At 47.6% G+C, this 26,713-nt stretch overlaps 1 protein-coding gene across 2 annotated transcripts; it reads right to left on the reverse strand.

The window, feature by feature from the left end:
- Nucleotides 1-350: 350 nt before the first annotated feature.
- Nucleotides 351-4,941, reverse strand: AMER2 (APC membrane recruitment protein 2). 2 transcript variants are annotated; one of them, XM_046028214.1, is made up of 2 exons: nucleotides 4,167-4,941; nucleotides 351-3,788 (listed from the first exon to the last, which is right to left on the reverse strand). In XM_046028214.1, the coding sequence occupies exons 1-2, from the start codon at nucleotides 4,939-4,941 to the stop codon at nucleotides 2,920-2,922; spliced, it is 1,644 nt and encodes a 547-aa protein (XP_045884170.1). In that variant the 3' UTR covers nucleotides 351-2,919. The 2 variants fall into 2 exon arrangements, with proteins under 2 accessions (XP_045884170.1, XP_045884169.1); XM_046028213.1 differs by having other exon boundaries at nucleotides 351-4,941.
- Between the last annotated feature and the right edge of the window lie 21,772 nt (nucleotides 4,942-26,713).

The raw sequence follows: 26,713 nt of genomic DNA on the forward strand, positions 1-26,713 counted from the left end.
TTCCTCCTCTCTCTCTGCCAGTTGTGACTTCTCTCTGTCAAATAAATAAAATGTTTAAAAAAAAAGTGGAAAACATATGGAAAAAAGAATGAAAAGAGAAAATATTTTACATCTTGTATAACTGGTTAATTGACAGGCAGGGGGAAATGAAGGTGAGCTTTGCTGACATTTCCCTTTACTTGTAAAAAGAAGACACAGGGGACACCTGGGTGGCTCAGTGGGTTAAAGCCTCTGCTTTCGGCTCAGGTCATGATCCCAGGGTCCTGGGATCGAGCGCCGCATCGGGCTCTCTGCTCCGCAGGGAGCCTGCTTCCTCCTCTCTCTCTGCCTACCTGTGATCTCTCTCTGTCAAATAAATAAATAAAATCTTAAAAAAAAAAAAAAAAGAAGAAGACACAGCATAGTGGTGTAATGGCAGAAACGAGCCCCCAAAACTGTGAAAGCAAAAACAGTTTGTCTCAGTGCTAACAAAATAGATTTACCGATAGATTGCCTTTACTGTTAGAATATTCTCATCCGTACTTCAGGTACTCCTAACTTTTCTGTACAATTGAACAAATGAACAAATAAAACTCTGTCACGGATTCACACGGAGAAGATAACCCTCACAAGAAAATGCACAAGAAGAAAATAAACATCCTTTGTTTTACGGCCAGAAATAAAATTTATGTTCTGTACATTCACTGGGGGAAGATGAATGCATTTGGAGTCTAAATAGTACTATCAGCATAAAATCAAATTTAAATCCCTTTCTCAAGACAGAAATAATCTGTAAAATATTTCCAAGTGTACAGTACATGCCTTTGTCTGTTAGTTTGTGCACAGTTGATGCATAAGCACGTGTGAGCGTGAGTGTTTTTATGAATTCCTGGTGGTGGGTTCAGAGTGCCTAAGGCTATGCCTGATTATAGGACCTCATCTATATAGGAAATTAAATATTAAATCAGTACTTTAACATTAAGGATCTGACACAATGCAATAAAAGCCAGTAATCTGACTACTAAAGAAATTCAACAAATCTCTACCACCTCTTATAATTGAATCGTTGCAAATTTAAAATGGGGAACGATTTGCTTTATGCTTCTGGCTTAAATTTGTTTCCCTTTGGTGTCTGTTTATTTTGTTCCCTTTGTACTATTAAAATAGGTTTCCATATACTTGACTTGCCTCTTTCCTTCCTTTAAGAAATAGAAAATAAGCTTAGAAAGCACATAATATCAGCTCATTACTTAGGCAATCTCTCTGGAAAATGGGAGTTATATAGAAATGTTTGTGCCATTCGTATACATGTAGTTTTGCTTGAAAATGCCTAATCTTCCTCATATCATGAATCAACTCTTAGTAGAAGCTGCAGTCTTTTGATTAAACACACTGAACTGCATTTCAAAGAGGATATTATATAATCATTAGATGCTAATAGCATTCTAGGAACTGCTTCAGTTAATCACTCAAACTATCCAGGCATATGGTAACCCGTTCTGAAATAAATGTCTCATCTAAAATAATAGAAAATATACATATAAGGAAACCACTTTTCAAAAACAAATCTTGACATAGAGTGTTTATGATACATAGGCTTGCCAGCATCCTATTCTGAACATACCTGTCTCAATAATGAATCTATAAAGCAAAAGTCAATAACATGAAAAACTGTATTTTTCTACTGGGTTTTTAAAATACATTCCTCATTTGGGACTCCCCATGTTGTACAATGGTCAAATCCAAAATTTTTATAACCAAGGTAAAAATCTCTGAAAACCAGGATTGGGAGTGAGAAGCAAATAGTCTCTTACCCAAGACAAGACAGAACCTATTCCTCTGGGACATCAACACAATACATTGTTTTTTTGTTGTTTTTGTTTGCTTTTTTCCTGCATCGAGAGCCAGAGAACCCATATAAAACAAAAACAGAATTGCTTTAGGCTACAGTACACAAAAGAACATCGGTGGTTCAGGGACAGTTATCATAACGTGTTATAAAACCAGATTTTAAATTCGAGGTTACTGGCAGATTATAAAATGTTAACAGCTGGATAAACTGTAAAATATGCATTATCTACACATGAAAAGGTTACAGTTTATAAACCCTAAAACACTGTATCTATTGGCATTTTAGTGAAATCTTTCCCTGATCCTTATTTCTTCACTGGGTGGGAAAGAAAAAGAAAAAGAAAAAACTGGCTCTGCTGAGCTTCTTCTTTCTCCCCAACACATGATCTAAACCGACCAAACCGAAATGTTCCTTTATTGTCCTGGTGGTAGATACTGACCTATATGCATACCCAGCCACCAAAAGTAGGCAGGTTTGGGGCCAATCAATGATCGCCTCTGCTCATCAGGAAAATACCTGGCTCTTTCCAGCTTTGCAGCGTTTTCCACACAGTGATACAGCAAAGGGTCTTTTTCTTTTCTTTCTCTCTTTCTCTCTCTCTCTCTCTTTTTTCCCCCCTGGAAAGAAAAAAGGAAAAGAAGAAAGGAAGGGTGGGAAATGTCACGGAAGAGGAGGGGCTCCTCTGGTGTTGGCAGTGGTTTCTCTAGGCCCTCTCCGGACCCGGGCACAGCCAAGTGTTATGGCATGATGCTTACTTAGGTTGTTTTCTGCAAAGGCAAGTAAAGGTGACTTCCAAGTGTTCAGCGCATCAAAGGAAAAAAAAAAAAGTGATTTTTTTTAAAGGTAAAAAATTAAAAGTGCTTGAAAATAATTCTCAGGGAACTTATCTGGAGAGGAGAATCCCATGTGTAGCTCCCCCTCTCTGGTGTATCCTGCCCCTGCTAGCGGCCTAGACACCTCCTTGTCCAGGCTCTGGAGCAGGGATGGTCCTAAAAGCCTTTCTTTAGGAGAAACAAAACTCATCTGAGTGGTTTCCAGGGAAAGTTGTATTCCTTGACATGGGGTCCATCACCTCGGCTTCGGAGACCTCACAACTTTTTGGCACTGTCATGGCACGCCGCTGCCCGGAGGGTGGTCCCGGCCAAACCTCGGTTGCTGACCCTGCGGACCAGCACTTTGGAAACTGGGATTTTTGTTCTGGGCATCTCACTCCTGACTGGTTGCTGGTGCACTACGGGATGGCTGGATGGAAGGTTCGCGAGGTGCTTGATGCTGATAGGGATTTTAGAGTCCTTCAGCAAACTGCCTGGTGTTCGCAGTGGACAGGTGATGGTGACTGGAGACACGGGCTTTAACCGGGACAAGCAGGACGTCTCCTCGCTGGCGGGCACGGCGGCCGGGCTTCCATCCGGATCCGCGTAGAGATCGTAGAGCGCGTCCCCGCTGTAGCTCTCCCGGGGGATGCCGGCCTTTTTGCCGCCGCCGGTGCCGTCTTCCTCCGGCCCCGGAGTGGTGGAGTCCCAGTAGCCCTCGTCACTATTGGGGATGCCTTCCTGCTGCTCCTTCTCGGGCGGTTTAGGCTCCTCCTTGGGAAGGAGCTCGATGGGAATCCGGCTGAGCCTCCTGTGCTTGCCCAAGGCCACGTCCTTGACCCCTTCCGCACACCTGGCGTCTTTGGACGTCTCGGCCACCACCTTGGTTTCCAGGGCTGCTGCCGCCTTGGCCGCTCCCTCTTGGGGCCCTGGTCCTTGGTCCTCAGTCTGGGAGAGCATGTCCCAGAACTCCTGGAGATAGGTGTCGTCCAGCTCCTCGGGGCTCGCCATCTCCTCCCCGCCTCCTTGGTAGGCCACCGCGCCGGGGTTCTTTTTAGAGAGAACTGGCTTGCCTGGCCCGGGGGCATGCTTGTCACAGCTGGGACCTGCCTCGTCCTCTTGGTCTGCAATAATATCTCCGCAGCCTGTAAGAGAGTCAAAGCTTTTCAGTGAAGTCACGTCAGAAAACATCAAACAAATACGATCGGCCGATGGGTCTGAGGGCGGATCAACAGCGGAAGGGTCAGGGACGGCCGCCGCGCGGCCGCTGCCGCATCCCGAGTCGACAAGGGGGACGGTCTTTACCGGAACGGCACCTGTCCTGGAGGCATCCTCGGCCGTCTGCACCTCCCCAGCGCCCAGCTCGGGGGCTGCCCGGGGCTTCTCGGCGCGCCGATGCCCCGCGGCGTCCTCTCCCCGGGCGCTGTCGGCCTTAGGGACCCCGGGGCTGTGGGCCTCTCGGCGGTCCGGCTCGTGGGCGCGATCGGCGGAGGCCGGCTCCGGCTCTCCCCCTCCGAGCTCACCTGCTGGGTCTCGCGGCGCGTCCCTGCTCGGCTTCTCCGGCTCGCCGGCGGGTCCGGGCGTCTCCTCCTTGACGCACTCCAGGCTGGCGGTGAGCGAGCCCGGCAGGATGAGGCCGCCCGGCGCCCCCGCGCGCTCGCCCTTCGCCTCCGCCTTGGCCCGCTTGTCCTTCCTGTGCCAGCGCATGCTGCTGAAGAGCCCCTTCAGCCCTCTCTTTTGTTTGCCGCCGGCCTTGCTCGCGTCCGCCGGCTCGCCCTTGCCGTTCTCCGCTCGCCCGTTCTTCTTCAGCAGGGAGAAGAAGCTGTGCGACTTCGCCACCGAGCTGCTGGCCAGGGAGCCCACGCCGGGCCCGGCCGCCCTGGGGGGGCCCGGGTTGGGCCGCCCGCCGCCGCCCCCGCCGCGCGGCTCCTCCTTCCTGCTGCTCTCCAGCACCAGCACCTCGGCTAAGCCGTCGTGGGTCCGGCTCCTCACCACGCCCGTCGGACCCGAGCCTTTCCCATCGCCTTTGTTTTTGACCCCGAAAATGCTGGGCATGGTGCCCCCCGATTTCCTCTTCTTGAACAATTTGAAGGCAGCTTTATTGATCCTCCCCGACGGCTGCTCGGCGGCCGGCGTTTCGGCAGCACAGTCACAATGCAAGTCCATGTCTGCCGCGAGGGTCCCGGCCCCGGCCGCCTCCTTCCTCCCGCAGACCCCCGCGGACGCGCGATCGCCGCCGCCGCCGCCGCCGCGCTCGCTGACAGCCTCGCCGCCGCCGCGGCTCCTGCTGGTCGCCATGGAAACCGAGCGGGCGAAGCCGCTGTCGTCAGCCGTGGGCTCGCGCCAGGCTGCTGTCACCCGCTTTCTAAATCAACCTGAGCCACTCTCGCCGCCGCCGCCGCTGCAGCCGAAGAAACACGCATAAAAGACCATCTCCCTCCCGCCAAGCGCTTATATAATACCTAACCCACTTCGGACCCGACTTGGCTTTGTGCTGCATGGTGCGTGTGTGTGTGGCGCGAGCAGGCAGCAGAGCCTCGAGTCGATCGCAGAAATGAGCGGCGTCTGTTTGGAATGCAGATCCCCTCCAGTCTTAGCCGCCCTGGATTCCGCCTCTAGATAGGCGCTTTCCAGAAGCCCAGTCGGGTTCACAGGATACCCCCAAAATGGACAAAGAAATTCCACCCGACACTAAACGGTTATTCCTCTGAGCGCCTGTCCTGGACTTCATGAGTCTTTATGGCTTTCCCCAGGCTTTCATGGCTGTCCTTATCATTTGGGCACTGAGCCCGGCAGGCATGGAGCTCGTCTGTTTACATCCGTGTCTTGTCCACTACTGAGCACAATCTCCAGGTCGATGTTGGATCCTTACTAATGCGGTTCTGATTCTTGCTGCAAAAACACCAGCCATCAGTCGAATATCAATTAACAACTCTCTGCAAGGAAAGTGGAGCCGTTCTGTAAGGTGGAAGTTGACTGGTCCTTGGGGACAACTGTAGTTTTTATCCCAGACTCCAGCTCCTGGGGCTCAGGTCATAGAAGCCACTCCCTAGCCTGCATTTGGTCACAATGGATGAGTGGAGGACGGAGGACCCAGTTTGAGAATCTCAGGTCCACTCCACAGGTGGTCTTTGGAGTCCAGGGTCTGCCTTCTTTCCCATTAGGCAAAACACGGGCTTTACTCTTGCACCCCCATTCTGCCATCCCCTTTCCCCTTCACTATCCCCCAGGACTTCCTGCAGCCCCCTTCTGCTATGGGACTTGGAAAAGCCTTGCAGGGTCCCTGAATGCCCAGCAGTCTCTGCACCTACATAATCTGGGGAAAACAGAAACTTTGTCCCAGGGAACAGCCCAATCTGGGGATCTTTTCTGTAATCTGATTTTGAAGCTGACTGCTAATATTGTTACCTTGACACCTAATTTCCTCAACCATTATAATTATTCCATTATGATGTATCCATTATTATTATTATTGCTAATAAACCAAAGGCTTATTAGCAATAAAAGAAGAAATTTGGAGAAGCATTTACATATATACATTATATATACATAATATATATATGTTTAATATGTAATATGTGATAAAGATGTAATATTAATATATCATTTATTTTATTGATAAGTATTATTTAGCAATATGTGATATTTACATATATGTGAATATCTGTCTTTTCCCTAATCATCTCGAGCTTCATTTTTTATGAGCTACTTGAATTATACCCAGAAACTCCATCCTCTTTTGGTTGAAGTGAGAGTTTTACTAATAACATATTGGTCATTGCATGTCCTATAGCATGGAAAACAGTTGGTTTGAATTTAAGCCTGCGGGTTGCCCTTTTCTGTTTATTTTTATTGAGAACGTTGTTTTATAAAATTAAAAAAATAAGGAGTTAGGATTCAGGAGAGGTTTTCATTCTCAGCATTATTTTTTTTAAAATGTATTTATTTACTTATTTATTTGAGAGAGAGAGAGCACGAGTGGGGAGAGGGACAGAAAGAGAGGGAGAGAATCTTGAGCAGATGCCCTACTGAGCTGAGAGCCCAACTTGGGGCTCCATCCCACGACTGAGACCATGACCCAGAGACCATGACCTGAGCTGAAACCAAGAGCTGGACACTCAACTGACTGAGCCACCCAGGTGCCCCCATTCTCAGCATTAGAATCTGACCAGGTCTCCGCCACTCTCAGCACAACATGTCTCCAGGACAGGGTGTAAAACTGAGACCAGAGAGGCTTTGGCTGGTTCTAACTGACCACTTGCCATGATGAATTAGGGTCCTCATTGCCGTGGAGATGGAAGACGTATGAAGAACTTCAAAGAGAAATGCATTTGTTATTTCTTCACAAGCTTGTGAAGGCAGTCGAAAATATTTTTCAGTTCTTTTATACACACATACAATTGCTCTGATTGGTGGGGTACTGCTTAACTGTGTCAATCCGAAGGAGTTAATGACTGGGATCAGGAATAAATGAAGTCATCCAAAAAAAGATCTCCCCTTCTCCGACCCTGAGCCCGAAATGGGGAGGGGGTGGACTGCTTATCCACTGCAGAGCTCTAACCTACCAGGAGAGGCCAATATGAGTGAGTTTCATTTACATGAGAAACCTTGCCCTGGGGGCGCCTGGGTGGCTCAGTGGGTTAAAACCTCTGCCTTCGGCTCAGGTCATGATCCCAGGGTCCTGGGATCAAGCCCCACATAGTGGGGGGGCTCTTCTCAGCGGGGAGTCTGCTTCCCTTCCTCTCTCTCTGCTTGCCTCTCTGCCTACTTGTGATCTCTGTCAAATAAATAAATAAAATATTAAAAAAAAAAAAAAAGAAAAGAAAGAAACCTTGCCCTCCACACCCACCCCACTGCCAGGAAACAAGTGGTGAGGACTTTGGGATGAGTATCATTCCTTTGAGATACAGACCTCAAACAAAGAGAAAGGGAAAAGCAGTCTTCAGTCTGGGGATAGATGCAGTTTGTTGGTGAGTCCTTGGCCTTGAGGCAGAAGAAAGCAAGGACACTCAGAATCATCCTCACCCGAAGGCCAAGGAGAGCGTTAGAAGCCATGGTGTGAATGGGGACCTTCAAATATTCTCTGAGCCAGGATCCTTGCTCTGTTTTATCAGAAAAAGGAGAGCGTGACCAGCCTTCAGGGATCTTACAGAAAAATCAAGATATGTCGGGGGGAGAGCACCTCCTTCCCAGGGCCCAGGAGCCAGCGAGGGATGTGGATGGTTAGAGCTCCAGCCCAGCTGCTGGGTGGCAGACTGAAGCCAAAGGCCATTGTTAGGAACCATCATAAGTGTTTACTCAAACCTTAAATCGTTCTTCACAGTCAAGAGTCAGCAAAATCTGTACTTGCACAAAATGGTGAATTTTGAGACAGATCATGACAGTGAAGATAATTTTACCAGGGAGGATAATTTTATCCTTGTTTGGGGCTATAGTTTCCTTTTCTGTTTTTTCTCCCCTACTCCACCATGGCCCCCATCTGCCCCCCAAACCAGCCGTTTGAGAAAGCAAACAGAAAATTAGAGTAGAAAGGAGCCGAGGAGAAACGTTTCAGAAAAACACTGTTTCAGAGTGATAGGATGGTTTGCAAATGTGAACAGCAAGCGGATTTTGCTGGAGACATGTGCACGCTTTTCTTTTTTGGCACAAGGGAGTGTTTATTATTCAGTCAGGGCCTTTCTCTCCGGGTAGCGAGCATCTTTGGAGGAGGATAATCAAAACAAGAAAAAAAGATAAGAGAAACACAGGAGGAATCATTTGAGAGCTTACCTCCATCACCAGCATCATTGTCTTCAATTCCCTTTCCAGGGTGTCTTCCGACCAGCTTAGCTCCAGTCTGTGCCCTAAGCTTATTGGGTGGTGTTTTTTTATCTGAGGAGAATCTTCCAGAACATTCTGCAGAAAAGGCTAGGGGAGGAGCTACCCTTGAAGCCAGGGTGCAGCTGCTACTGTGGACCCCCCCACCCCTTGTCACAGCACTCCCATTAAGGAGGCTGCTGGCTTTACCTTACATTTGCCTACGGTCTTTAAAGGGATGATGTTTAGTCAATGACATTTGGAAATGGTATTTGAGCTAGGAGCCACACTGCCCATTTCCACAGCACTTAGGCTGCTCTGGACCCCAGCCCAACTGGCCATGTTGCCTTCCCGCTCTTGTCCTTCTCCACCCCCACCCCACCCCACCATGATTATCCTCTAGGATGAGCGGAGTGAAGACCCTCAAATGTCTTTGTTATGAGGACCATCAGGAGGAGCTCCAGCTTGCCAGCCTTGACCCTCATCTTGCAGTTAATTCTGTCCATGTGACCAAGACCTATCCTTGCCCTCCAAGGGTCTCACACACACTGAGAGCACAAGGTGAAGTGCACAGTTGCCAGGATAGAACTGTGTGAATGCCCCTGGCCAGGGAGCCCAGGGGTCCATGCTACTGGCATTTTTCTGTACCCTCCTTTCTGCGATGATGGCTCTAGGCGACAACTTGGCGGACGAGGACTCGAGAGGTCTGAGCACAGTCAGCTGAGGCGAGACTGAAGTTCTTATGTTCTCATTTGTGTATTTGGATTCCTGATCGGTCCTGAACATTGGCTTTCAATGTGGGATAATAGCTGTTCTGGGTATACGCTCACACAGAGGAGAAATTCTTTTCTAATTAGTAACATGTAATGTAAAAAGCACCCCCCACCCTTCATAATTTTCCACATCAGCCCGGGGCACAGCTGAGGCGGTGAGGGGAAAGAGCTCCTCTCGAGAGGGGACAGAATCCCACGTGGGCTCTAGAATGGCCAGGGGGTGACCTGTTCTGGGTTCCACAGGTCACCACTCCTAAGATGTCACCCTGGCCCAGCCCCTGCCAGTTTGTACCCAGATTGTAGAGCAAGAAGGTATGAAGAAAAGACCAAACTAAAGCAAATGAGCCCTTGTCTGTAAAGTCGAGGGATCTCGGGCGGCACAGGTCTTACAGAAGCGGACAGTGCTAACATCGGGGTAGCTCCGGGGCCTCTCTCCTGGATTTTGGTTCTTGCTAGCCATCATTGACATCCCCGGGCTTCTAGAAAGATCATTCCCAGCTGCCTCCATCTTCACATGATGTTCTCCTTCAAGGGTCTGTCTGTGTCTCCTCGCCTTTTACGAGAGCACCAGTCACATGGCACCAAGGGCCCACTCCACTCCCGCATCACCTCATTTTCATTTATATCTTTCTCACAATGGCAAAGATCCTATTTCCAAATAAGGTCACGTTTGCAGGTATCAAGGGGTTAGGCGGTCAACGTATCTTTGGGGCCACAGTTCAACCCACAGCATGCACCACCACGAGCAGTGGTGATGACGTCCCCTCACCTTTACCCTTGGCACAGACTGTGATGTGCTTAGACTCGTTTCCATGGATTCAGTCTGGGCGGGGGCTGCTCCAGCAAGTGTGGACCCCCTGCAGACTGCAAGGTCATGGACGGCACTCCTGGGGTTGCCAACTGGGAGGGGACAGCACCATTGGCAGCCAGAATGCCCAGGAAAGAAAATGACATCAGCCAAGACTAGCTGTTGGCACACACATGTGAGATCCCTGGGGTCTGTTGGGCCTATCCAGGAAGAACCTCGAGGGCTGTCTGGATAGGAAAGAATAAGAGAAGCACTGTAGTTAGTACTGCTCTCCAATTTTCTGCATGTAAGCCGGGGGGTGGGGGGGGGCGCCTGAGAAACAGGTTATACCTATAACCGTCGGTCTGCCCCTCTCCATAATTCCCTTTTCTCCTGGCCCACTCTTTGGCCAGAGCTACTCTTCGAAAATATTCCATCTCAGATTGCAGAGTGGGGTGGGGTCCCTTCAAGCTGGCAGTGCCAAGGTGGGCACAAGGAAGCCAAAACCAAGCAGAACAAGGTCGGACAGCAGAGGCCATGTGGACACGATGCCAGGGCTTTGGGCATGGATGAATGCACGTTAGGGAGCGGCCAAACTCAGCAGTGGGAATCATCAGATCCCAGAGAGGGTGCAAACTACAGCCAGAATTCAAGAGGTGGCCCACAGGTGTTAGTGAAGATGCAAGGCACAGGAATTCAAGATGGAGAGCCTAGAGGGGCTGCAAGAAATGAATTAAAGCCCAAGCACCTGCCCCCTTGGGTGTACTTTCTCTCATCTAAAAGAAATTCTGCTGTGTCCCTGCTTCTTGACAGAGAGCTGCATCACACACGGTTGCTCCAGCCCTCTCAGCAGATAGACAGTAAGCATGAACCAGTCCGTGCAGGTACGGGAGGCCTTTTGCTCAGGTATGTCCTTTCCACCTGGTTTCCAGCCACACGAGCATATCCTGCTCTCTGCCACACCATCTCCTCATCACCATTATGACATTTTCCCGATCGTCGGCTCCCTTTCTCAGCCAATTCAAACTCAGTCTCAGAAACATGAAGAGTTCCCTTGCTTTCCCATGCCACCCTGTTTCTGCCCCTGCCCCACATCATAACATCCCGTGTCCCTGCCATGATGGCACGGGGGACACTCAAAAGGGCTCCAAACAGATAGTAGCAAGATCCAAGCCTAGTCAGCTCCTAAGCTCATGGTGACATGGGGAAGCCTGTCTCATGCCCTCTCTTTTGGAGATAACCTGGATGGACCTAATAAGATGCAGAGCCCTTTCTAATTAAAGACCATGGCACTCTTTCTTCCTCTCCAACTTCTTTTCTCCCATCCCCAAAGCTTTGGGATCTTAAGTAGTGTAGGCCAGCAAAATACGTATGTGTTCCATTAAATTTATAGCTGAGGTTGCAACCTTGGCTCTTAAAGTTTAAATGACCCTGCTTCATGCCTATAGAAAAACCCTTATACCCAAAGATACTGACACGGGCTTTAAAAGCTTATTCTGTACTTCAAAAACAGTTATCTTGTTTCTGTTTTCTGTTTTCTGCATCTCTGCCTAGTCTTTTACTCTAACTTCCCACCCCCATCCATCCCCAGCCCCTACACGCAACACATAAACACACTTGCTCTCCTAGTCTCTATTCCAACAAGTGTGAGCAAATTCCCTATGTCACTGGCCATCTGCTTTGTACACACTAGCTATCACTTGGGGAACTATGGCTCCCTCCACGTACCTCACGTACCCTGTGCGTTTCCCCACGTCACGGCGGTGTCGCTATGAGGTGCAGCAGATTCCCAGGACACATCACACACGACTAGGCATTTTCTGCACAGCCGCAATCATCGTGGTGCCCCAGGGCCCACTTCCCATAAACTGACTCAGATTTGGAGGGACTGAGCATTGTGCTGACAGGGAAGGGTAGAGTTCTTCCGCTGTGACCAGCAGAGCCTCAAGTGAGTAGCTCAGTCATCTTAGAGGCTGATAATTCACTTTCTGGGGCCATCCTCTCCCCTTTTTGAGTTGCATGGGATGGAGGGGGTTACTTATCTTGGTATTCTCAATGTGACTTAGGATGGTGTTAGCTTCTGTAATAGGTCCCCCCAAATAATGACTCAACCCGACGGAAGTCTATTTCTTGCTCACCTACCAGTTCTAAGTAGGTGTCCAAGTCAATAGGGCAAGGGTTTCTTCCATGTGACCACCCAGGGTCTCAGGCTTCACGTATCATATCTCCCCTGGGGTCCTGTTACCCTCGTCTAGTCGGTTGTTGGGAAAGGGATCCCAGAAGAAGCTTCAGCTCAGACGTGATGCATATCACTTCCTCTCACATTCCAACAGTGACAACTCGTCATATGGCCACATCTGGCTACAAGAAGGCATGGGAAATACAGTCTAACCACGTGTCTGGCCACATCCCTATTACTATGGAAGGAGAGAACAGATTAGCGCAGAGAGTTAATAGAATTTGTTAACATATCCGCCCACTCTGCAGCCATTTTGGGGAAAGGAATTCCCTACCCCCCCCCCCCCCATATCCCCCAGAGGGCTCACTTTCCTCCATGCTTCCTCCTGCCACAAGACCGTGCATTCGGTCTCCAGACCCCCGCATTCCAGTCTCTATCACCCACTCCCAGCTCTCTCCATTTCCTTTAGCCTTCTCCTTTGGAGAGAATATTTTTTTGGTTAGAGCAAATATATTTAGGAGGTGTTTGACATAGACTCAAGTCAATGAACACCTGACCACAGCGGCCACGGCCACCTCCGGACTATTTTAGGAAGGGCCTTCATGTTGCCTTAGCTGCATCCATTAGCTTTTATTGAGTGCCTACTGTGTGCTAGGGGCTGTCATGAATAAGCTGTGACCCAGCCCTTGACGGCAACTAGGAGCCTCCCCAGTGTGAGACCCAGTGTGAGAAACCTCCAGCCGACTGGACTGACAGCAGCTTTGTTTCTTCCTGGGTGCTAGACCAGTGTGATCGGGCCTCAGCAGTTTTGTTTTTTTTTTTTTAAAGATTTCATTTATTTATTTGATGGAGAGAGAGATCACAAGTAGGCAGAGAGGTAGGGAGAGAGAGAGGGGGAAGCAGATTCCCTGCTGAGCAGAGAGCCCGATGTGGGGCTTTATCCCAGGACCCTGAGATCCTGACCTGGGCTGAAGTTAGAGGCTTTAACCCACTGAGCCACCCAGGTGCCCCAGGCCTCAGCAGTTTAAGTGTTTGGTTCTATCTCCTTTGGAGAAAAAAAAAAAAAAAAAAAAAAAAAAAAAAAAATATATATATATATATATATATATATATGTTTTCCTCCATGATCGATAATCCCCAAATAGCCAGGCTTACTTCAGTCCCAGTGCCTAACCACCTACTGGGTTTTCTGTGTGTGCTTTAGGTTTGGTCCCTGATCTGACTTCATGCAGTTTGCATTTATGTTTAATTTCCCTCTACCACAACAAGGTTACTTCTTTCAAAAGAGAAATCTCAGCAGATGTATTCATTCTGGGATGTTTCCTGGACACACACCAGTGAGCTCATTAGCCCAAGCCAACCATGAAGCTTTTCTCCCCCTCTTTTCTTCTCCTTCCTTTCTTTTTTTTCTTTTCTTTCTTCTTCTTCTTCTTTTTTTTTTTTTTCCAGTTTGCAGCACAGAGCAAGATCATGTGGTCCCCTAGCAGCTCTTTCCTGTATGCACAGGGAGCAGGGACTGAAATTACCCCCCAAGAAAGAGGGCTGTGCTTTCTAAACATGCATACTTCTTCGGAGCGTCTGCTTTTGTTCAGCAAAGGCTGAATTTTAAATGGGGAATTTCTAGGTCAGCTACACTTTGCTCTAATAAAGGGAGAGCCTAGCCAAAAAGAACAGCAAAACTATGGCCTGAGCTTTCTGCAGTGTCTTGTCTGATTACCCAATTATTATATTACAGCTCAGATTAGGAAGGGATTAGCCCCCGAGGTTGGACAGATGGAGAGCACTATTAAAATACCCCATGTGGGGTTTCAGAGAGAGTAGCAAAGTGACCACCTGTCCCTGTTTCTTGGGTCAGTCTGTCCTCATTTAGAGCCCCAAGATCGCTGTCTTTGATGCCAGTGTGTGGAGAAACTGAATAGCACAGGAAGCGAGCTGGGGCCCCGCCCCCGGCTCGCCCAGAACTTCAGTCCTCCTGTTTCTTCCTCCCGGTCTTGTGCCTTGCCCTAGAATGACCTGGCAAGAAACAGTCAGCTGAATTGGAAGCGACTTTGGGGTTGTTATCTCTCAGGGACCTTGGGAGCAGGTCTGGGACATTTTATTAGTTCATAACAGACAGGACAGTTTCCATTGCAGACATCCTTTTCTTTTGTTAACTTCTGAATGGGCACCTCCTCCTTTCTTGAACTTCTGTAATTTCAGGGGCTACGTGGGGCTGCTTCTTGAGCTCAGAAGCTGGAGAGATGTGAGATCTGTCCTGTGTCTTTGTGCCTTTTCGCCCCTGTATTGGGGGAGCACGGGATGGTCTTGGTACCACCTTGCTGGGCAAGGAAGCTGAGTGGCTTGGGCCTCGTGTTCCAGCCTTGAATTCACAGGCAGAAAGGTGCTCTAAGCAGCTCATTCAATAATTAATAAACCATTTAGCTTTTCTGCCTCAAGTCCTTCATCTTACAGGAATGGTGATGCTGACCTCATAAGGATGTGTACAAGAACATTAATGGCTGATGAGAAAAACATTATGCCAAGTAAAATATGTTGATAATCTCAAAATTGTAATGATCTAGCTGGATGAGTACGTCTTCTCCTATATCTAGCTCAAGTCAATTCAAGAAAAGCGTATTGAACACATTGAGTGCCTTCTCGATCAAAAACTTGGTCCCAACGTGACAGGATATAGAGTCATGGGTTGACAGGGTCACCAATCCCCAAACTCTACAAACATTCACCCATTCATGACTAGAAACCCATTCATGACTGGAAATCTCCAGGGAAGGGGGCTTCACCCCATCCAGAGGCAGCTTACTCCATGTTTGGTCAATTCCATTAGAGAATTAAAAAAAAAAAAAAGGTTGAATTATTTTGTATCTTCACAGATTGCCCCCCTTAATTCTGTCACTGTGCTAGTACTGACCGCTTTTTATGGGCCAGGAATCATTCCAAGGGATTCTCATGCCTTACTGAATCCTCACAAGCATCGTGAGGTTGGGCCTCTCTATTTTATAGAAAAGGAAACTGGGGCAAAAAAGCTAATTGATTTACTCAAGATGTAATAGCTAGTACAGAGTCTGACTCCACAGTCCACCTTCTTTTTTTTTTCCTTTTTTAAAAAATTATTTATTTATTTACCTATTTATTTGAGAGAGAGAGAAAAAGAGAGAGAGCATGAGCAGGGGAGAGGCAGAGGCAGAGGGAGAAACAGACTCTCCACCCAGCAGGGAGTCCTATGTGGGACTTGATCCCAGAATCCTGGGACCATGACCCAAGGTGAAGACAGACGCTCAACGGACTGAGCCACTGAGGTCCCCTCATAGTCCACCTTCTTCTTTTTTTTTCTTTAAAGATTTTATTTATTTATTTGACAGAGAGAGAGATCACAAGTAGGCAGAGAGGCAGACAGAGAGAGAGGAGGAAGCAGGCTCCCCGCTGAGCAGAGATCCCCATGCGGGGCTTGATCCCAGGACGCTGGGATCATGACCTGAGCCGAAGGCAGGGGCTTTAACCCACTGAGCCACCCAGGCGCCCCATAGTCCACCTTCTTAATCACTGTTTTGGGGATCGGTTGCTGAATACCACTCTTAAACTTAGTGCTTCAAACAACGACCATCTTGTTTGCTCAGAATTTCGTGGATCAGATATGCTGTTAGGGCTCGGTGAGATGAATCTTCCACTCCGCCTGGCATCCACTGGACTGCAGTGTGAGGGTGCCTAGAACTGGACCCCAAAAGCGAGCATTTCAACCAGCAGAGGTAAAACCTTCCTACTGGTAAGAGCCATCTTCAGAAGTTACGTATCACTATATCCACCAAATTCCGTTGGTCAACATAAGTCCCAGGGCAGACTGGATTCAAGGGAAGAATAACTGAACTTTACTGAAGAGCGGCAAGACCATAGGATAAAAGAACATGCGAGATGAGCAAGCTTACTATGACGGTTAGAGAGAATACCATCTGCCAGAATGGCTGCAACTTCTTTTTTGTTCCAGAAAATAAGTTCACACGTACTTCCAAACGACTCGTCTTCTGGAAACTCCTTTTCAAGTATCTCCAAGACTGGTTTTTTAGGGTAGCCTTCTTTGTTCTTGAGCTGTTCCTTATCGTGCTATCATTTTCCTGTGACGGACCTGAGAATTTAGTGTCATACTCCAGGGTGTGCCCAGGCTGGTACAGAGAAGAATGACCATCACTGTTTTCTAGATATGGATATTGAGTCAAAGGGGAATTTTTGACTGCCACATGGCATCGCATAGAAATTCTGGAATGTGTTGCCCCTCACTCCATCCCTGTGCAATTGTTTTGAGGGACCCAAGTTAAATTCCACTTTATGGAATTTGGCCTGACGCTCTGTTTCATCAGGCCTTTCTAGATCCTGATTTTGTGTTCCACTGTTTACACGCTCCTCCGCCGCTTTCAGCCAAGCCTATATTCGACTCCTGACTTACCTCTCTCTTCCTTCCACATCTTCTTCCAAGTCCCTGACAAGACTGTGGGCCCATTCGGAGACCAGAAGAAAGCTCTTCTTAAAAAGCTCACTTAAAAAAAAATGAAACAAGGGACACCTGGGTGGCTCAGTGGGTTGAGCCGCTGCCTTCGGCTCAGGTCATGATCTCAGGGTCCTGGGATCGAGCCCCGCATCGGGCTTTCTGCTCCTCAGGGAGCCTGCTTCCTCCTCTCTCTCTGCCTGCCTCTCTGCCTACTTGTGATCTCTCTCTGTCAAATAAATAAATAAAATCTTAAAAAAAAAAACGAAACAAAACAGAAAAACCTCTCTCCACGTTCACACGTGGACACTGATCTGCACGTTTGCCAACTGATAGGGCAGATTTGTTCAGCTAGTTGTGGATTCACCACCTTGTCTTGCTTTGCAACCAACCCACCTTTTTGCACCTGTCTCAGGAGGGTCAGAAGAACCGCTGCCGGCTCCAGGTTCCGGAGACTTCCAGCTCTTCACGTATCTCTGGTGGGCCACCTCCGGAATACTGGCAGCCGGAGAAACTAGGTCAGTCCGAATGTTCTCACTGAGGCCCTGCTGACGCCTGGGGATCCCAGCCTCCCGTCCCGGCATCATTCTGCTCGCACTCCGTGCTAGAATCTGCCCCACCTCCCCCATCTTTGGCTGGTTTCCCAACACCACCACACTACACTGTTCACCCATTCGCAGCCTTCTGGCACTTCTCTGCTCTCCACACTTCCCAGTGATCACCTCAGCGGTGCAGCCATGGAATTAAATTGCAACATCCCTTAGAACCTGATCCGCTTACGCATCTGGGTCAGGAGACGCAAAGCGAGAGGGTCAGGTGCTGTCCACAGTGTTCAGGCAATGTGGGGGGCTGCTCCCTGGTAATATTGATGGCACAGTAGGCTAAGAAAGGCGGAGTTTCCCTTCAAACCGCTTACAGTGTAGTTCAAGGGGGACGCGTGTCTGCTAACCACAATAATATAATCCCTGCCTTGAGGGGATGAAAGTGAAGCGTTAGAAGGTTTATAAGACAAATTGTTTCCAGTTGGGCAGAAAACAAGGGTTCTTGGAGGCAGCGGCATGTGGAGTAGATAAGTTCATACATACTTCCAAACCACTCGTAGTAGATACTAAATAGCAGGTAAGTGGAGAGGACACAAAGGCTCTCGCACTGCCTGTTTGCAGACCTTCTGGAAAACAACCAGGGGGTGGTGTAACAGGTGCCTTTAAGATGCTTGTACCGTTCGACCTAGTGCTTTCAGTGTCCCAGGCATTAACCCAAACACAAAGTTACTCAAATGTTATTTAAATGACAGTGCCAGTTAATGGAACACTAGGCAACCATCAAAAGGCTGTGAATGTCAACCTGATATCAGCTCCGGGACCGGGGAGGCCCTCCCCTTGTCTCGCAGATATCTGATTAACATGGCCTGATTCTCCGTTCCACAATTTATGACAAGACAATTCTTTCCCACTAATTGTGTAGATTACCAGGAGCTTCCTTCCTTCCAAGGGCCTTTTTTCTGCCAATGCTCTGTCAGGGCTGCCTAATTCAGCTTCCACTCTCCCCACAAGCATTTTGTGATTTGGATGATTTACTGTGATAAGGAGCCGTCCGGGGGGTCTCAGAGTATGCAAGTCCGCTCCCCCTCACGCTCACAGGCTTGCTCCCTCCTCTCCCTGGAGTAACTGACACAGATTGCCCCCTGCTCCTCCCCAGAGCTTTCTTCTCAATAAAGACGAATTTCTCCCTAAAAGGAATTCTTGTATCAGTTGCTAATAATATACACCCCCACCACCACATTACTGTAGAAAGAATTTTTTATGACATGAGAAAATGCTTATGATAACACGAGCTAAGCAGGGAAAAAAAGCAAGATACCATCTTAAAATTCTAGCCAGTATCATATCAACTATGTAAAACAATATGCATCCAAGAGCAAATTTAGTGGAACGGGAGCAGTGGCCCTCTCTGGTAATGGGGGTCTGAGATTTTGGTTCTTCCTTACGTATTTTCTGAGTCTTTAAAGATAATGAAAATATTTGGAGCCCACGTTCTTGGGAGAGTAATATCATTTGGAAAAATTAAAGTCAAGAAACGAAGAAAAGCCAGTGTGGGATGGAAAATGCCAGCAACGCCCTCTGCCTTAGCGCAGCTGCCGGCTCCTAAATGATGCCCGGTGCTCCTTGCCTTGTGCCGATAACCTCCAGCCTCCAAGGGAAAGCTTGTCTAGTTATCCGACTTCTTCTCATCCTGTTGCCAGACGGCCTCTGTGACACCTGGCACCCAGGCAGGATTTCTGGGAGGACAGAGCTTCCACCGGTGGACCAAAGGACACTCCGGACAGCAATGCTCAGGCTACACCTGCTCGTTTCCTCCTGGGGCTCAGGTGGCAACTTATCTCCCCGTGGGCTTGATGGCCAGGCATGCTGTAACTAGTACCCCGCTTCCCTTCGTTTGTAAGCTTAGCAAAACTAAGGGAGTAAACCAGGAGAATTCTCTCTCTCTCTCTCTCTTTAACCTCTGCTAACATTTAGCTTCTTACAAATCCATAACCATCACCCCAGATGTAAACAAGGAGCCTCTATGCAGCTCGGGTGCTTGTTTCTTGGGGAAGCATGAGGATCTGTGAGCACAGGGAAGGGCCGCTGGTATTTCTGTCTAAAGCCATTTCTCTGAATTTTCACAGAACTACCTCACAGCCACACACAATCTTACTGTCGTGGATGTGTGGGAAGCGCACCAGCTATTCACGGCTCCTCCCAGGATAGACAGAGAGCTCGTAGGTGGGCGGCACTTCGATTCCTTTCTCTTCTCTTCCTCCCTCCAGCAACACGAAGCACTAGAAGAAAATGTTTTCCCCATTAATAATGTGCATGAGATTGCTTGTAGGTGGCATGAGCAGACACTGTTCTTTCATGCCTTTAAAGCATTACAAGAGGTTGGTTCTCTGCATAAGCTGAGAAGTATCTCTTCTCACCCCTGTGAGAATGATAGTGCTCTGTCACTCTCACTGAGGAGGATTGTCCTCATTCATGTGTGAAACGCTGTGTTTCCAGAGTACGGCTCCTCTCACTTTATACATAGATCTCCTGAGCTTGCTTCTCTTCCCCGCCACTGCCCTCCTTGCAGGCAGGAGCAAGAAGCCAGGCAAGAGTTCTTTGCTCTTGTACAGACTGAGGGAGGTGCTGGAAAAGAAATGGACGACAGCTCCGAGGGCAGCCCCCAGGAAGGAAGAGGGAGGAAGGCCAGGGTAGCTGAGAGTCGGGAAGGAACCATCACAAAAGAGGGAATGGGGACAGAGCAAGAGGGGGAACCCTCCGGTAGATTCCAAACCAAGGCAGTCTCTGCCTCCTTTCTGATTCTTCTCACTTGAAATACTCTAGTGGGGAACCAGGTCCCAGCAGCCATGTGATTTGGGAAATATTTTACCTTTCTCCATCAGCCATCTGGAGTAGCCTCAACTTTTTACCCTGATTAAAAAAGCCGTTTTCTCGGGGGCACAAATGTGAAATCAAGACAATTCTGCTAGCCTTCCTTTCCAACCAGATTTATGGTGTAAGCGCTTCGTCTATAGAAAGTCTGGAAGGTTGTAAACAAGGAGGTGATGAGAATTGATGTTTTCAGAATACCTCCTGGCCGACATGTGGAGATTAGATTTGGAGGACAAGGAGGACATGGGGTGGTCAGTTAGGGGCTCTTCAGCAACGCAAGAGGGCTGCTGGCGGTTTGGACTGAAGTGGGGGCCGCAGAGGCAGGGGAGGTGGCAACGTGTGCTAACGGACTGAGCTCTTAGCCCTCATAGTTAGCGACACTTGCAAAGCTAGATTTGACATCTGCAATGACCACATCTACATTTAGTCACTACTGTTTAGTCAACAATTTATGGAGCTCAGGAAAGGAAACTAAGACAAAAGGCCTATCCTCAAAGCTACTTATAAAATCTAGAATGGAAGAGTCTGCATCTCACCGGATGTGACAAGTTCCTTGAGAAGTACAGCACAGGGGGATTAAAACCTTCCAAGGGGGAAAACGATCCCTGCCTGGGACAATCTCGGGGGGATTTCCATGGAGCAGGCCCAGCTGTGCTGAACTGTGAAGGATGAGGGTCTTGGTGAGCATAAAAGGGGAGGAAGCCTTTCTTGGCCAAGTGCTGGCAAATGGGATAAAAACACCACCGGGACAGGAAAGTATCAAGTGTATTCAGAAGTCACGAGGAGGGGTGGTTTGGGCTGGAGGGTAAGACCCACACAAAGGAGTCCTTTCTGGAAGAGCAAATCTGAAGGTGATGAAGGTGATGAAGATGATGAAGGTGATCAGTTTCAGGAAGCTGTAAGTAGAAGTGAAAGAGTTTACTCTGTGGGCTGAGGGTTTTTGAGCAGGAGCGTGTTGGAGCTGAAGGGAGGTTGCTGTTGTACAACAGTAGGTTTTACAGGTGGCTGAAGGAGGCAAAGCCAGGACTTGGAGGTGGGTCACAGGTCTGGCGCTAGATGGGAAAAGAAACTAGATTTGAGAACCCCTCTGGGTGTGGAGCCATTATTGTCATTATCTGGTTGAAGATGCAAGAGAGAGGAAAAGAGAAAGGGGAATTAAAGCGTGCTGAAGTTTCATGACCTGAGAGTGGGGAGCTGCTCTCGGTTTCTTTCTGTCCGAATTCCAGGTGCAACCGGCACCCCAGGGTGGGTTACCTTGCAAGCCCACGCAGGTGCACGACTAACACCCAGAGACACCAGGGCTGAGTCTTCTTCTTGGAGGTAAGACTCAAAGCACGGGAGTGCATGTAATTGCCATGAAAGGATAATGTAGAAGCAGAAAGGAGGGATGGAAAAGGGCGGCCGGTAAGGAGCTATAAGGAGACAGCTTATCAAGATAGTAACTTGAGACTTTGCTTGACTGACTTTTAACTTGCTTGGAACCTGATGCCACCCTGACACATAGCTGGTCTGATAACGTTCCAAATGACCTTCTAGCTCACTTGTCTGGGTATTCTGTCTCTACTTCATTGGATATTATCATGCCCAAGGAATATCATTTACTGTTGCTGGGAGAGATCTTTGACAAAAAATCTGTTGTAGAATTTGACCCATGAGCTTGCTAAGCCTCGCGTGGTTTTTGTTGTTGTTGTTGTTTTTTAAATCACATGATAGCTCTGCATTTTTAGGTTTCCGAGATTCTATAAATGGTATTTATGTTTTCCAGGCTATCTCAAAGTCATTCATTGATAAGCAAACGCTAGGCTGGTGTACCTTTTGATATTTTTTTGGTTTGTGATAGTGTATTTCCTTTCGTGAATACTACTTCTAGGGATTATATCATGCTGTATTTATGTATATCAAGATTTAAAAAAGCGATGCCCAGGTGGTCAATAATCCAATCATGGATGCATTATGTACAAAATACACTTACAGTGGACCTCAGCCATCACTTCCTGAGTTCAGATCTTTATTCACTTCCAGTGGGGTTATGTCCCAATAAGCCCATCATAAATTGAAAATATCATAAATTACAAATACATTTAATACACCTAACCCATCGAGCATCATAGCTTTGCCTCATCTACCATAGAAGTGCTCAGAACATTTACACGAGCCTCCAGTTGGGCGCAGTCATCTAACACAAAGCCCATTTTATAACAAAGTTATTGACAATCTCATGTAATGTACTGAGTTCTGTACTGAAAGTGACATAGCGTGGTGGTCTGGGTTCAGAATGGTTGTCCGCGCAATGGTTGTTTACTCCAGCGATGGCGGGCCTGGACAAGGGCTGGTGGCAGCTGCCTGGCATCGGGCGAGAGGATCTCACCGCATATCCCTAGCCCAGGAAAACTCTGAAATTCAAAAGTCAAAGTCCAGTTTCTACTAAATGTGTATTGCTTTCACACCATCGTAAAGTCAAAAATCATTAAGTTAAAGCATCGTAAGTAGGGACCTATCTGTAGAGGGAATGTGAGAACCAGAGTGGGGGGGGGCACATCCCAGATGGTGAGTTTGTGAACGGTTCAGAGGGCAAGGCAGGGCCAGCTTCTGGGCGTGTCCCGCTGCACAGGGCCCATGCTGGGCTCATGTCCTCCTGCTGGGTCTTGAAATGGTAAACACTTTTTGAACAGGGAGCCCTGCATTTTTATTTTGCACTGGGCTGCGGATTAAGCAGCCAGTCCTGTTGCAGAGCTAAACACATGTTTCAGTGATAATGGAAAAGGTCAGTGGGGTCTCTGCTGGAAATAATGCTTGAAGTGGCTCTTTAGGTCAAAGCAATGCAGGACCGCAAGGATGCCGCCCCCTGGGCTTCCCGCAGTCCTTCATTGAGGTCAGCCTTGAGAGGGCCAGGGGCTTGCCAGGCCACGCTGGGAGCACTACCTTTGAGGCTGGCGACTGGCAACAGCTGCTCACCCTGAGTGACTGAAGAATTTAGCTGCAAAAATCTAATTTGGGACTCCCTAATTAAGCTAATGAAGTCAGATCATTTTAATCTGTTCTTGGTCTAGCCCTATGTCTAATCCCTGAATAAATAGATAATTGTGACTTTGTGGCGTATGTACCCTATTTCGTAACAGATGAGCCAGGCAACATCTTTCTATGATTTTTGTCAAAAAAAGGAACTGATTTTCCTTAGCCAAACTGAATATTTCAGATGAGACGAAACTGCAATGCCTTTAAAATAAATCAGTTGTGTTCCCATTTCAGGACCTTTTGCGGACTACTATAAATAAGCTGTGTCCAAATTGCCCCTTTGTCCTGAGAGATCCTATATGAGCCTAAATTTTTCTTGTTTTATGAATAATAAACGATACCATATACAGATGTCTCTTGGAGACAGGCGGAGGTGGAGGGACTGGAGACCAGGCTGTTTGTCTCCTTTGGCCTCTTATTCTATAAGCCAGAAAATTCAATACTTCACCCTTAAACTATATCAGATTATTTCCCAGAGACACATACATCTTCATAACAGTGAGAAAGCCTCTAAAACCTGGAGACTGAGGACTGTTCCATTTAATCTGTCCATCTTCTGCTAGTCAAGATAGTTCTTTATGAGGTATTTCTACCACCTTTTCAAATAACTGAGATAAAGTCATTCTTCCCTTTGGAGTTTATGGATTCATTTACTGAATCTTTAAAATATTAATCCAAATATCAGGCTATTTTCACATATCATCTAGTCCTGTCTTCAGAGGGCTTTGTGTTTCACCCATGTAATTTGATTTCTTTTTTCTTTTTTAAAGATTTTATTTATTTAGGGGTGCCTGTGTAACTCAGTTAAGTGTCTGCCTTCACTCAGGTCATGATCTCAGGGTCCTGGGATCGAGCCCCGCATCCGGCACCCTGCTCAGCAGCGAGTCTGCTTCTCCCTCTCCCTCTGCCTCTTCCCTTCCCCGTGCTTGTGCCCTCTAAAAGAAGATTGTATTTATTTATTTGGGAAAGAGGGAAAGAAAGAGAGCACTCTCTCTTTTTTTTTTTGATGGGCAGTAAAGCAAAGTTTATTGAACCATAGTAAAAAGCTCCCAAAGAGGGAAGAAACTGGAGAGGGTTGCCTTGACGTAATTTGATTCTAAACATATTAGAAAACACAGGCCCCATTTACAAATAGCCTGGTCGGTTACTACTACCACTAATAACGATAAGGGGTAATGATGGGTGCTTGCCCAGTACATCAGGAGCTATGGTCACACTTTGTTTATATTATCACTTCTTGCAGACAAGAGGTGGGGACTCCTGCTGTTGGACATGAGGAAACCGAGGCATAGCCTGTCTCTGCCTTTGCCCAGGTGTCCAGCTGGCCAGCGGGGGAGGATCTGAGCCCGGCGGTTCCAGAGTTCCAGGCACCCCTTGAGTCTTTTACATAGGAAAGATCTCTGTCTTATTGGCTCCAATTTACCTCTCGCTCAGTTACATCCTCCATGCAAGATTTCCATTTAAGAGTGCTGCTGAGACAGGATGATGGTCAGCACACTGCGTCTGCACTACCAGAGGGGAAATTCTCCCAAATCATCGTTGAGCCCCTATTTGCCGTGTGTGAGGCTGGAGACTCCATTCAGCGGATACAGAGGTCAGGGGAACACAGACCCTCCGAGGAGAACATATGGAAATCTTCGAAATTTCAGAGGTAGTATGCAGAGGTAGCAGCCAACCATCCTGGTTTGCCTGTAACTGAAAGATGTATGACTTTCAATTTTAAAATCAGGAAAATCCTTGCCAGCCAAGGATGAATGGGTCAGTTCCTCCACTAATGAAGAGTAAGTAGTGTCGTGTATTTTGAGACAAAAATACATGCACTCCTGTTTTGGACCCTATGTGAACAAACTGTGGCTTTGTTCACCTTTCTGTGGTACCCCAGGATCACAGAGGCTGAATGAGCCACCTTGACAAGCAAGTAGTATGCTCAAGACCCGCATCTTGAACACTGTGAGTCCCTAAGGATTCCAAAGTGAATATGGTCAGACTCAGGGAAAGACAAGCTCAGAGGAAGACCCTGCAGAAGTCCTGTGGATGGGAGGAAGGAGAAAACATGGAGCAGAGGTGCCTGCATGAACGGGAGTGCTCTGGGAGGAGCGGGATTGGCCCAGGAGCACCATTTGCCTCTTCTCTCTCTCTCTGGACTCACCTCTATCAGCCCATAATTCTTCCCAATGACACTTGATTCTTTCAACAGCAGATAGCAGGGAGCGGCGCTCTGCTTAGCCACTCCAGTTATCCCTGCCAACCCCCCCCCCCCATTCTCCTACTGGTGACCACAGCAGCATTGTTTCTAGCCTTGGCCTATCTCCCCACGCTCTGCTATCTCACACTGAGGCAGCTGGACCAAGTTCAGCAGGGCAGCATGCTGGAGGGAATACATTTTCTCCTAAGACCGAGGCTACTGTGTCATTTAGGTGCAACATTGAGGTGGAAACCAATACGGTGGAGGGTTTTCGTGAAGACCCATGAAGGAATCTTGGGAAACTACAGAGAACCAAGAAAGATAACCAACTTTTTCCCCCTTTTCTTTTGATATTTATTGTTGAATAGCTCCTTGTTTACAATCCTTTGGGCATGCATTCAGTTCCTCTGACAATGCGTATGGCAGAGCCGAAATGTGAACTCAGACTTACTGTCAACCACAGATGCGCTGCCAGAGGCTGGGTGAGGCCACGCGGTGAAGGAATATGGCATCAGCTGAGCACGCAACCATCACACTAGTCCAGATGGGGAGCTTTTCACTTAAGGTTCGAAAATCCTCAGTACAGAAAATTCTAAGGAGAAAAGAGGAGAAGGCAGTTGAATTTGGGTCACTGAACTTAGTCCGATTTCAGAGAGAGACAATACTTCACTGCGGTCGAGTCATTTGTTGAGCAAAGGACGCATACTTGTGATCAGGCAGTGGACACGTAGCAGGGTCCTCTGGGAGACAACAGATGCCCAAATCATATTAACGTGTAAGCTGATTTAAGATTCATATTAGCTCGGGTTAAGTGTGTCACTAGACTAATGATTTTTTACTTCTATTTTAATTCTGAGGTTGAAATGGGAACAATTGAAAATAAGCATGAAATTAATTTCCCTATAATCTCTCAGTAGGAACAGACATCAATATCATCCCTTGCACTAAAGGAGTATTTGGTTCAATAAAAATTGAGTGTCAGGCGCTACATTAATCCTGTGGAAGGGTGAATCTCCTAGTAAAATAATCATCCCATGTAATTTTTATACCCTGGTCATCTGTGTTCATGGCTGGGCTGCAAATTTCATGAGAATAAGGGCCAAGTCTGTCTGTATCTCTTACGCTTCCCACAGTGCCTAGAGAGCAATAGTAGCCACTCAACAGATATTTATCAAATGAATGAACATTGTTCAAGTTAGGCAGGATCTCCATCCTTAAATTGTGGTAAAGGAAACAAATATAATAAAAAAAATTTACGCAACCTGACTGACAAATTGACTGATTGACAAATAGCAGTACCTCACATTTATGCATTTATTTAGCCAATAGATACTTAAGAACAGGGCACCGTGGTAGGTATTGGGAATGGAATAGCAACAAAGAGACAAAAGGCCTATGAACCTCTGTGGAGCTTCTATTCTGGTTGAGGAAACTGGCAAAAAGCAAAT

The sequence above is a fragment of the Meles meles genome, chromosome 14 (assembly GCF_922984935.1).
Source record: "Meles meles chromosome 14, mMelMel3.1 paternal haplotype, whole genome shotgun sequence".
In the NCBI taxonomy this organism is placed as follows: Eukaryota; Metazoa; Chordata; class Mammalia; order Carnivora; family Mustelidae; genus Meles; species Meles meles.

Bases quoted from the DNA above. Each gene is read 5' to 3' on its own strand.
- AMER2 (XM_046028213.1), bottom strand. From the start codon at position 4,941: ATGGCGACCAGCAGGAGCCGCGGCGGCGGCGAGGCTGTCAGCGAGCGC.